The sequence below is a fragment of the Falco cherrug genome, chromosome Z (genome assembly GCF_023634085.1).
Source record: "Falco cherrug isolate bFalChe1 chromosome Z, bFalChe1.pri, whole genome shotgun sequence".
In the NCBI taxonomy this organism is placed as follows: domain Eukaryota; kingdom Metazoa; phylum Chordata; class Aves; order Falconiformes; family Falconidae; genus Falco; species Falco cherrug.
Genome location: NC_073720.1, coordinates 34,642,838 through 34,655,119, shown reverse-complemented (window position 1 = coordinate 34,655,119; position 12,282 = coordinate 34,642,838). Strand labels below are relative to the sequence as shown.

General features: G+C 36.9%; 1 protein-coding gene across 9 annotated transcripts in view; it reads left to right on the top strand.

Annotated features, from left to right (window-relative positions):
- NFIB (nuclear factor I B) overlaps nucleotides 1–12,282 on the top strand; it is a 274,329-nt gene that overhangs the window by 243,695 nt on the left and 18,352 nt on the right. For 3 of the 9 annotated variants that reach the window (XM_027807926.2, XM_027807922.2, XM_027807931.2), the window contains exons 9-10: nucleotides 312–450; nucleotides 3,929–4,011. The exons of 3 other annotated variants lie outside the window; for them this stretch is intronic. In XM_027807926.2, the coding sequence (XP_027663727.2) occupies nucleotides 312–450; nucleotides 3,929–4,011 (222 nt within the window). Of the gene's footprint in view, nucleotides 1–311; nucleotides 478–3,928; nucleotides 4,012–12,282 lie in introns of all 9 variants that reach the window. 3 more of the 9 variants (XM_027807924.2, XM_027807921.2, XM_027807923.2) reach the window with 1 other exon arrangement.

Below are 12,282 nucleotides of genomic sequence, written 5' to 3'. Positions count from 1 at the left end.
CCTGCTGTCATGGGATTTACCGTGGTTCACAGCCACAGTGTGAACAGTAAATATATTTTGACACAATTTGATGCATGCTGCATCCAGAAAGAAAGAAACTTACCAAAAAGTACTGCTACGTAAGCATGTAATACCTATCTGAGGAGGGATATGCCTGCTGAAAATACCTCATAGAAATTCATAGCTTTGCTAGAACGGCACATTCCAAAACACAGGTGATGGGCATTCTGGAAAACCCCAAGATAGGTGGGTAGGTTCCTTAAATGCAATGTGTATATTTCACAAGCCATTCTTTTGGTTTTGTTTTGTAGCCTAACAGCAGTGGTCAAGTAGTAGGGAAAGTGCCTGGCCATTTTACTCCAGTTTTGGCACCCTCTCCCCATCACAGTGCGGTGCGACCTGTGACCCTGACCATGACAGATACTAAACCCATCACTACATCCACTGAAGGTGAGGCATCTTCACCTACAGCAACCAGTAAGTATTTCTTTAGGAAACAAAAAATGTCCATCGAAGATTCAATATGATTTCAAATTAAGGCCAGAAAAAGGCGCCTTTTCCTACTATTTGACCAAGTGAATGCTCATCATTTTAGATGGAGAGCAAATGTGATCTGACTGCAGAGCTTTTCCTCCCTAAATTTCAACCAGTTCATCATGTTTCCACATGTTTGTGACATGACAACCAAAATGTGAGGGAAAAGCCTGCATATTTGTCCACTGTTCAAGAAAAAGGAAATACGGTTGTTCATCTAAGGTGGACATTATTAAGACATTGAGAAGCACGCCCAGACAGCAAGGTTTTACAATGACTCGCAGACGGAACCCCAGAGATTGGATAATTTGCTCCTCAATGAGCTTTCCTACAGAAATCAAGCCTTGTTACAACGCATACTGAATCCGAGCTATGACAATTGCATATTGATATAGGTTGTGTCGTTTTTAGCAAAACCAACTGATTCGGCAAAGGAAAACTTTAATTCCGTGTCGTTGCTGCAATAGATGGTAGATCCATGGTTGTTTATTTTTTTTTTTAAATAACCCTAATATTGTTTTAATCTTTTTATTACTATATAGGACCATATTAATTATCCTATTATCTTCAATGGAATTGCTGTTTTGGGTATAAGAGCAAAAGTGTTACTATGTGTAGGGTAATTTCTTCTCTTGCAAATCCTCATATTATGCTTAGTGATACAGATTGTTGCTTTTTAAGTACTTTCTGTGTTTCTGTTGGCTTTGGACTTGAGATAGCCAGTGTTACCAATATTTATCAGTGGTGAAGACTTCTAGGAGACAATTCTAAATATAAACTTGGAAGAAAGCTTACCAGTCTTTAAAAATATTAATGTCTGTAGGGTCCATTACATTAAAATGACTTGCTTTAGGCCTGTTTAGTATTTGAACTGTGAATTCAGTCCCTAACTTTTAGTCTGTTGTTAACAGAGACCATAAAATGTGTGTTTCTTAGGTGTTGTACTATTTTGAATCTTTTCATTAGAATGTGAACAGAGATGAGTCTCAGATGCATAGGGGTGGCCAAGATGTAAAGGAGGAAAACTGGTTATGCCTTTATTATGAAGGGATTAGTAACTTTTGGGCAAACTGTTGTTTAAGCATAAACAAATAATTAATGGATAGATTTATGGAAGTATTTTAGCTATTCTTTTAGCGTAGCAGAAGTTTTGTTGAAAGGTAATAGAGTGTCTGTGCATCCTCCCTGGTGGCTTGTCTTACAGTTCTTACACCTTTTTAAGAACAGTCAGTTTTAGCAGCAAGCAAAATTTGCCCTAAACTTTTGATCCAGAATAGAAGACTGAGAAAAGTGAGTTCATGTACATTTTCAAGTACTCATGGTTTCATTCTGTGTCCTATTTGACATGGTCATGCCTGGCCTAAATAGCTGTCTCAGATGAAGTCAGGGTTTATAACAAAATGGCAAAAAGAACAAATACAGTGTCAGAACTGTGCTGGAATGTTTTCCAGTAATATGAGCGTATTATTCATCATTACAGGGAAGCATACCTAATTTGTTCATTGTGCTATTACTAAAGGAAAAATCTAGACTATATTTTCAAATGAAGTTGGTACCCAGTTTCTCATGTAATTCATTGGAACTTGGTTACCTGAGTTCTCTGTGAACCTGAGAACATCTTTAGATCTTTGAAATCAGGGCTCCTCATGATTCCACAGCAGTGTGCAAGTAACTTTTTGCCTAAGATCCAATGCCTGTCACTACAGCATATAAATAATAATAAAATGTATGCACAGATTTTATTTGCGTGTGCCAGTTTGTATATGAGATAGCATATAAATGCTGTATATTTGGAGTGTTACGGTTTTCAGAGCAGTGCAGGAGTCTTATCTGCTTTATAAAGCCTTTTGAAACTGGATTGGTAACTGTAAGAGCAAATAAGTGAAGCAACAGAGATTACTGATGAAGAAAGTAGCAAAAAATGAGGGGTCATGTCCTGCTGATACATGAATTGTATATGAATACATATAAACTCTATTATCAGTTAAAACAGACCTGCCACACAGAGTGCTAAAGTTAACTTCACAGGAAAACCAAGTCTAAAAATATTTTAAGGCATAGTTTTACTTTTATTTGCAGTAACTGACTGATTGGTTCAAAATATATATAGCTAAAATATGTGTGGCCAACAAGTTATTGCTATTATTCAATCTGATGAGAAGAAAACGGCAAATGATTAGCACTGCTTTTCATTCTGAAGTGGAATAGCAGAATTGTTTGGAATGAGAAAGAACAGCAGGCTTTGCAAATATTTGGGGAGTCCTGTGACCTCCACCAAAATTTCCATCTAGTAACTGATTTTTATTACGGTTTTTCAGTAAAACCTGTTTACTGTATAATTTAATGGATTTAATTTGCTTGTATTTGCTGTGTGACTATAATACTAACAGGCCAATTCAGTAAGTACTCCCATCTAGCTCCTCACTGGCATCCTCGTTTATGTCTGTTCAATTTCAGTAGTTTTGTTTTGTCTGCCAGCATGTTTCCAGGTTGTGATGCTACAAATTGCAGTGTGGACATGTCCATGCTGGGAAGCAGAGTAAGATCACCTACCTCTCATGTCATAAGTGCCACCAAAAGCCATGAGGCAGTAATGGTTTTTAGGGATTACTGACAAAGACCAGGTGGGAATGTGACCTACAAGTGAAGGATCTACATCCTGTAACTAATCCCAGCATCACCTACTGTTCCCTTTCTCCTCGGAAATTGATTTCTTTAATCTCTAGCAGGCAGTAAGAAACTTCCTTAAATTGTCCCCCTGGGAAAATATGTGTCCTGATGCATAGGCGAGTAGAATATTTAATATTATATTGCACAGTAAAAATTACTTTCCTTCTCCTGAAAATACTAATCAGATTGCATCCTATTTCCAAAGGCCTGTAAAGATTCATTTTGTGCCACATAGGAAACTGAACTTTTGATTCCAGTTTTTGTTCTTTTACAGTTTTGATGATGGGCCTTCATGGCAGTAAGAATGATAAGTGTGCACTAATATTTTCTCTTAACATTGTAATCTCAGTGATTTCACTGGTGCCTTAGATGGGTGTAATGGAAATGAGAATTTGTCTCATGATACCTTCAAACACATACCTTATTAAATCGCTTTAAAAAAATTAATGTATTAATCAGAGGAACTTTTATTTAACAAAAAGTATCATTATGATTTACACGTGCAGCTTCCATTGAAGTTTATAGGAATTTACGTATGCCTTTCCAAATCTGGTCCAATTTTTCTTTTGCATTCTATTAATGTTTAAATAAAGGAGAAACACAGACACATCCTATATATTGCAAAATCATAACTCTGGATCTCATATTTGTACTGTACCTGCACAGGGTAATAGTTATGGTAGGTTGGTATTTTTATCAATCTGTTTTGTTCTTCCTTAATCAGCCTACACAGCCTCAGGCACATCCCAAGCCAATCGATATGTGGGACTAAGCCCAAGAGACCCATCCTTCCTACACCAGCAACAGGTGGGCAAGTTTCACATAGGTGTAATGATATAGAGAAGCTTTTGCAATATTACCTTCCTACATGCTGCCACTGTTATCTTCAATTAGACTGGGATCCTAATGGTTTCAGTAGTTGTCATCTGAAGATGAAGTTTTTTCAAAGCAAAAGTGAACCCTTTAAGAAACATCAATTTAGCATATGCTTTATTTCTTAGATTTGTGCCATCTTAAGGAACTTCTAATCATAATTCTTCCAATTATTTTATCTTTCAAGAGATCATGCATGTAATCTTTAATAGGATTTTAGGAAAGAGAATGAGGTGTATAAGGAACAAACTACTAATTTGAAAATCAGTTTAAAAAGTAAGCAAAATTTCCAAAGCATAAAGTCCAGCTTAATATTTTCAATCTGTTTTGGTTTTTTGTCTGCCCAGATGTTTAAGCCTACATGTCTTCATTTTCATTCTAGAAGATGAGTTATAAAACCAAATTCTCAGTGCAACACATAATCATTTGTATTTTAATATGTTTAAACTGGTCTGCTGATTTCAAACCTGATAAAACCACGTTTTTGTTCTAGTTTCTTAAATCATTTATGTTTCAAGTAGCATTTTAAATTTCACATCTCATTAATGCTGTAAATTTAATGCAAATGAAGTGTTTACCCAAACTGTGAAAATATACGGCTGAGATTAATGATGGTTTACAAACAAATTAGCTGCAGTCAGTAGCAAGGCCATGTATGTACAGAAATGCTACATTGCTAGTAACAGGAATGAATTCAGACCCTTTAGAACTTTAACATATTTTATGATGTGTGTTTGTGTTGCTTCTAGATCGTAACAGTAGAAGACTTTGAAATTAACAGCATGTAAAATGTTACAAGGAAAAAAGCTGAATGTGGCAGTAAGAAAAGGGCTGTTAAATAGTCCTTGGTATTTATTGTGCTGTATTTTTTCTCAGGATTGGGTTTCTGTCAACAGTTGGTACACATGTCTGTTTCATTTTCTAGTAAAACCTACCTGTTCTGTGTTTGCTGAGATATAGGTAAATTGTGCTTCATCTGGAACTCCCTATCCCTACCCACTCCCAGGGCAAGGTGGCAGTATGTCCGTTTTAAAGGTCACCACATGCAGAGTTCAGAGAAAATCGTAAAGATGTTCGTTTATTCAAGATAGTTGATTCTTTGCCAACTTTTTTTTTAACCAGTGAGACCTAACTGGAAACATCTGTACACTTCTATGAAAATACCAAATGACAATTAGTGGTTTTGCTAACCATACATTTTTCAGTAAATTTTCTGGTGTACTGCTTTTTTTTAAACCTCTCAAAGGTTGTATTTTGCAATGTGTTATAATTACTATAACATGGTTCTTTTAAAAAGACATAACAGTATATATTTATTGTATTTTAAAACACACACAAAGTCTCTTCATTTAAACACAGTGCCCGTAATTTCTGGATTTCTTTTCATGCAATGTTTTTACATAGTATCCTTTGAAAAGTCTCTGACATCCAGTTAATTTAGGGATGTGCAATAAGATTCTTTTTTTTTTTCCACTACGTGTTTTTAGACACAGTTTTTTCTGCAACTTTGCTACTATTTAAGCCAACTGGACCTTCTTCCAAGTTCATTGAAAGAGTTACAGACTTCTTGTCAGATGCCAGAAGGTAGTGGCAGCACACTTAAATTTTCTCTTTGCTGAGTTTATGACAAGTAAATCACAAACTTCATATCTCATGCATCTTCTATATACCCTTGGCTTTGTGTAGGTGGAAATTTGGAGATTTCAGCAGTATCATAGGAACACAAAAGTGAGAAGGATCTCAAGGGTCATCACAGCCTTTGGTGTTTACATGCACTGTGTTCTATATTCCCTTTCATGGTAAAACGGGTGGCCAGATGGCTTAAGGGGAAGGGGAAAATAAATTAGGTCTCACATACACTTCATAAACAGAAAAAAATCTTCAATGCCACTGTGTGAAACCAATGTTCTTCTTTCTAAAGTGTATTGCTTCGTAGTCTCCTTATATTGATTCAAGAGCGTCAGTTGATGACCAGTGAGCTATGTAGTAAATTTAAAAATTGTGTCATATTTTAATCTTTGCTGTGACTTCTCTATTCTTTTCTAGCTTATGCAGTGGACATATGTGTAGGCTTGCCTGAGTGTGTTTGCAGGTGTGTGTGTGTGTGTATTATGCATACAAATACATACAAAATTAAGGAACAGTATGTACTGCTGAAAGCATTTGAAAGAGCAGAATACTTGAACACCAAAGCTTTTTCAGTTGGATAAATATGAATATATAAGTGCATATATATAAAAGTTTCTAATTAATTAGTTGCCTTCACTCACTTAAATCCTAAAGGCATCTCTGAGATGACAGTGCAGTATATATATGTATTACCCACAAAGTGAGGTAGAGCACTGAGATTGTCTAAACAACTTTAACAGAGCAAAGGTTATCCTTGGTAAGGCAGAAATGAGATTGATTTACTATGTCCTTTCATTACTTTACAACAATTTAAAGGAGACCACTCTTCTTGTGTCAGATTTTAAATGCATTTGGTTTAAAGCAGCCCATGATGAATGAAAAGAAAAATCAAGGGGTACATGAAATAAAGGCAATCAATCAATTCGTATTAGTGGAGAGAAATTCTAAATTAGAAAGCCAATGGTTTTAGTTCCAGAGAGGTCTTTTAAACATTCACCATACCCTATAATGCCCATTGACCCCTCAAGAATAAATATTGTCACCGGTACATTTTTTACTTCATTGGAGGCGTCTTTATGAAGATTTATTCTCTCTGGTTATGAGAAATATTGGCATGTACCATTGAGTACTTCTTGTTGATGTTAAAAAGAACTGTTATGTAGCCTGTTTAAATTACAGTGACGACAATAAATGTAGAAGTTATACACGTGTTTTGCAACACGCACTTACATGGAGTCTTTTGACAAAGTGATAGTTTGCTAGGACTTCCAGTAAAGAATTTATAGCACAACCTACCCACAATGCTCACATTTAGATGGGAAACACTGAATACAACTTCGAAAGTGTATGGTAGCACCAATGGGAGCAGTTTTGTTTTTTTTTTTTTGATCTGGATACTGTGAAAAATATGCTGTTACATGCATTACTTAGTGTGTTACATTCATAGTTACGATGACAAGGTTCTAATGAGGAATTAAAACCATGCAGTCCACTTTTTTTCTGCAACTGCTGATGGGTTTTGCTGTTACCTGTGTTGAAATGCCAGGTGTTTCTGTACTGTAATATGAATAATTACAAAACATATCTCTTCCTTCAGTGGCATCTAGAGAGTCACATATATCATATCATTTTGTTGTAAAAAAGTCATGTCAGCCACCTGCCAACTGTCTATTACAAATTGTTAATGACTGCTTGGTTTGCTTTTCTTGATTCAGCATCAGCTGCTGAGAGTTGTTGGGCATTGATAATGAAACTGCAGGGAAGGCACCATAGGAAAGAGCAAGGAAAGTGGTAACAGCTAGTACCTGAGTGAGAGTTTTTCTTAATTTGACTGTTGGTGTTTGGTGAGATTATTTTATGAAGTCCAATCTAGTATTCGGTGGTCATCATCTGTGCTGAGAAACATCTTAAATGAGTCATGCGTAAAAGAAAGGTTGGATAATCTTCATAAATATATAGAGGCACCTTCTTTCCCCTTTCTGTGATTTGCAGCCACTGAAGATCTGTGGTTTCTAAGCCTAGACTAGAGGAAAAAGCAACAGTTTAAGGAAACTCAATCAATTCAATATTCTACAAGTGGACACAGTCCCTTGCCAGATTCTAGTTGTGTCTCCATTCTTTTGGCTGAATAATTTTAAATTGAGAGATCATTAGTTCACTAACAAAGTCTTAATGACCGGAATTCTTATCGTTATATGACAGCATTTCTGTAGCCTCCTTGTGTTACTGTTTTTGACTTCATGAATTTATTATGTTCTGGAAATGACAGACACTTAGAGACAGGTTGATGTTGGTTTTGGCTATAAAGCTATAATGTTTCCAGAAATACTAGTCATGCACTTTACCTGTGTAAACAATATAAACAGTTACGGTTGGATGGATAGTCGGATGGATGGTTGGATGGATGGATGGATGCATGGATAGACAGATGGATGGATAGACATTTGTATTTATTGCAAATAGAGGTGAATGGTTTCACAAATAAAAATACTTCTGTTGGAATGAATGAAGTAACTTACCAGCTTGCTTTCTTGGCCATTTATTTAACCTTAATGCACCTTGCAGCCTTGTATGGGTGATTCTAGTTTTAATTAGAAAATATAAATAAACGGGATAGCTGTTGAGGTCTGTGAAGACAATGACTTCTAGAACTTTCCTGTCTGTTACAGTAAGCTGTGCTAACTAATGCTGGCCCATTTACACAGGAGCTAGTGAACCCTTCCAGTCTTTGCACTGATTAATACAATGGCATAATTTTCAGTAGAGCTTAGAGTTTCTGGGTGTGGTGTGTGGTATGTACGATTTTCACACAGCTTTGACATTTATGAGTGAGACGTTTGCTGTGAACGTAGTAATAAGAAACACTTCAGGTCTCTAAAATGTGAAATCAGAAAATTGTAGATAGCTTTTTATTTCCTACACATCAATCTGCCCTGTGTCTTTGGTAGGAAGTTGTTCTTACCAGATGCATCCTTTAGTTAATGAATTGCGCAGTTCAAAATGGAGTTCTGTTCATACCATTCATCATGGAAATTGTGAACTGAAATGCCCACTGAATACAGAGTATCTGTTCGCAAAATGTTTGGGGTGGATGTTGCTTTTGCTTTCAACAGCAGACTGAAAGACGAACAGAAGTCGACTCTTAAACAGAACTTCTCAGTAAAGCCAGGAAACAGGTTATCAACACTTAGGCTGTTCTTATTGTGTCCCTTATCATAATTGACCATTTGACGTAAAACTGGGTCATATGACAACCAGGGAGGTATGTAAATGGATAAGAGGTCACCTTTCACATATGCTTGCTTGAAAGGAAACACATTTAAAGGAAGTTTCAGTCAAAACAATGACAATATGCAAATGTTAAGTTTTATGGGTTTTTCTCAACTAACACAAGCTATAGCACAGTCTCCTATTACACTTTCCAAAATACATATCTACTTTCACAAGGGATCACAGAAGTTTGAAATTAATGTTAGTCTTCAACTCTTTAAATAAAATAATACAAAATCTGCTTAAAATTTAACCCACAAAAATTATTCAGACTATGATTAAAGATTGAGCTCTTGACTATGTGTTTTCAATGCAGGTAGGATTCGTATACCTAAAACTCTGCAGGATGGTTGCGCTTGGAAGGTGCCCAGTTTAAACTGAAAAAGCAACTATAGAGAAATCCAGCTCTTGGGTAGAACTTCACACCAGTACCTCTCACAGCACTGGGAAGTGCAAACCAGAATCACTTTCCTGGTGTTTTACAGAGGGCAGAACAGGAGCAGGAAGGTGGATGACTTTTAGGCAGGTGGAAGAGTTAGAAGAAGCATTTGTTCCACTGCTCTGCTTCTGCCTGGACCTTTAGTGCCTTCCCATGACACAGCTGAAGCAGGCAAAGGAGTTGCCTGCTTTCCCTGGAGAAGCACTTACAGGGGCTTTGTGCTCTCTGCCACTTCATGGGTGTAGCAGTGGGGACATACCACAGGGATGAGAGGCTGCTGCAGCTCAGGGAGCAGCTGGGCGGCCTGTGAGGCTTCCCCACCTGCTGCAAGGCTGGGCATCCTTTTCCACTTCAGAACACAGACCCATGTTCTTTCTCTGTGTGTGTAGGTGAGAGATAAATAAAAAAATCATTGGTGAAGTTTTGTGGATAGAAGGTGTTATTGAAGTGGGGTCCACACGGCTTGCCTTGCTGGAAATGACAAAGCCATGGGACTGAAGAGCAGGCTCTGCAACAGGCTTCTAGGAAAGAGTTTTTACCATGTCACATGCCAAATCAGGTAGTTTATTTTGCATTCATAGCCTATCTCTGAGAAAGTAGTGTTTTTCAGCATCTATTAAGTGTCTCTTGAGGACTGTTTCTTAAATCCCTCCACTGAGGATTTCAAGTTTCCTCAGGTCGCCTTCAAACAGTTCCCTGCTTCTCCCTCTCACGTGTTCTGCAGAGAAACGCTTTTAGGCGGCTTACTGTGGGTGGGAGGGAATGAGCCTTCTTGTCTCCAGCTAACACTGCGGTATAAGGACTATAACCTGCCAGAAAGCTTTCAGCATGCTCCAGACAACGTATAGCACACAAAATAATGTACTAAAGTGCCCTACGTACTCCCAAAGCTTGGTACTCCTGTCAGGTCTGTCCCCCAGGCTTTCCCTACTGGGCTGTCTGGACTTTCTCCAAGGGCAATATTCCTGCTGCTGCTGTGAACAGACCGCTTCCATCAAATGGAGCCAGGGCCCGTATAGCTCTTTTAAGATTCTCCAGCCTTTTTACCAAGAAAGTACTCAACATATGTGAAGGATGCAGACGCAGACTTTGAAAGTGATCCTTCTACATACTTTTCAAAGTGTATTTCTAAATCTTAGATATCCTGATCTCTAAGCAGGAGTGATTTGGGAGAGGAAACTTTATGTGAGGCAAAAAAAAAAATATTTTCCTGGCAGGTTAGTTTTTAAAGTCAATATGACAGCTATGTGAGCCTGCTGAGGAGTGTGGAACAATAGTTTCTAACATTGGGAAGGTGATTTTCAGTACAGCTGATGCAGTCCTGAGCCCATCACAGAACCTGCAGTTCTTCAAGGTGTCACTACTGCAAGTATGGCACAGTTAGGTGGTGCAGTGAATAGCACTACAGTTTACACTAATTATAAGTCTGGTGTAGCATGATTCTTCTTACACATATGCGTGTATGTGACTACAACTTATATATAAAATGCACATGTTCTATTATTACCATTACAGTATTTAAATGTAAGTGTATTGAGGTATATATGACTATATAATATGAAGTATGTCATTGCTAACATTCATGAAATAGGTTTGAAAAGCTCTTTGTGGAGCTTTCTTAATGATAAATTTATCACATTAGTTGTACACGTGGAAAGTTTTCATACAGACTGTCTGAAGAATATACTGATTTAGTGCAGAAGCTGATTCACTAATGTGTAATGTGTCAGTCCCTTACTGTTTTCCCCAAATGGCAAATGCAATCAGGTTCTATAGCAAGCTAAGTGTTTGCCAGATTTTTGAGCTAGACCTAAGCGCATAAAATCATTTTGTAACACTAAGTTTGTGATTTTAGCATTTTTTATGGCTCTAATCAGCTAAAGGGCTTTTATTTGTAGATTTCATATTTTATGAAAGAAGAAAAGAAGAGGGGGGTTAACTTTTCAGTCTTGTGTTTCAGCTGGAAGTGAGTTTTTATACCTAAGTTATAAAGATTTAAATTATGCATCTCTATTGAAGATTATGACATTCTTGAGAATTATAGGAGAAATAAATCTACTGTACACTGAGTAAACGAGCTAACATATTTTACTGTCTTCAATATTAAAATCAGGTTTACAATACTGTTTTGTGTAGTGACGAAACCAAATATTTACTTACTCCTTTCTTTAAACATATTTAATGTATTATTCACAGTTACCTCTAGCAAACTTTTTGACTGCATGTTTCCTTTTCTGGTTAATTTCATGTGGTTTAGTCATGCTTTTAATGGCCTTTAGAAGGTCCTTTGGAGTTCTTTAGATAACAAACAAGAAACAATCCTTATGAAAACACCAGACACTAACACTTCCATTTCTCAGACCTTAATAGCAGGAAGCTTATGAGTCTTAACAGTCAGACAGGGTCAGGTTTGCAATATTGTCTTGTCCTCAGCATTTGTATTTTTCAGGAAAAGACTGCAATTAATTGTGCTCCTGTGCAAATAGTTTATTGTAGATTGTTTGTTGTAGCCTGTGCTATCTAAAGACTGTGAAATATGGATAGAGAAAACTGAAATACACAGAATGCAATTAAACTCAGCAACAACATTATCTTCAATTTAGAGTGCTGTATCATACGCAGTGGTATAGCACTTTATATACAGCATGACTATACAGAGGTCAAAATGTATGTTTCTTCACAGGCCAGATAAGTTCACTTTCTTAAACTTAAAAATAAGCAGTATATAATTTCAATAAATCTGCTAACACTATAGAGCAGCTGTTAAATAAACAGAGCTATACAGGGTTGCTTGAACAATCTGTGAAGGCAGAACTGATGATTTGAGGATCTGGGAAGAATTTGTTTCAGCAAACATTTAGTACATT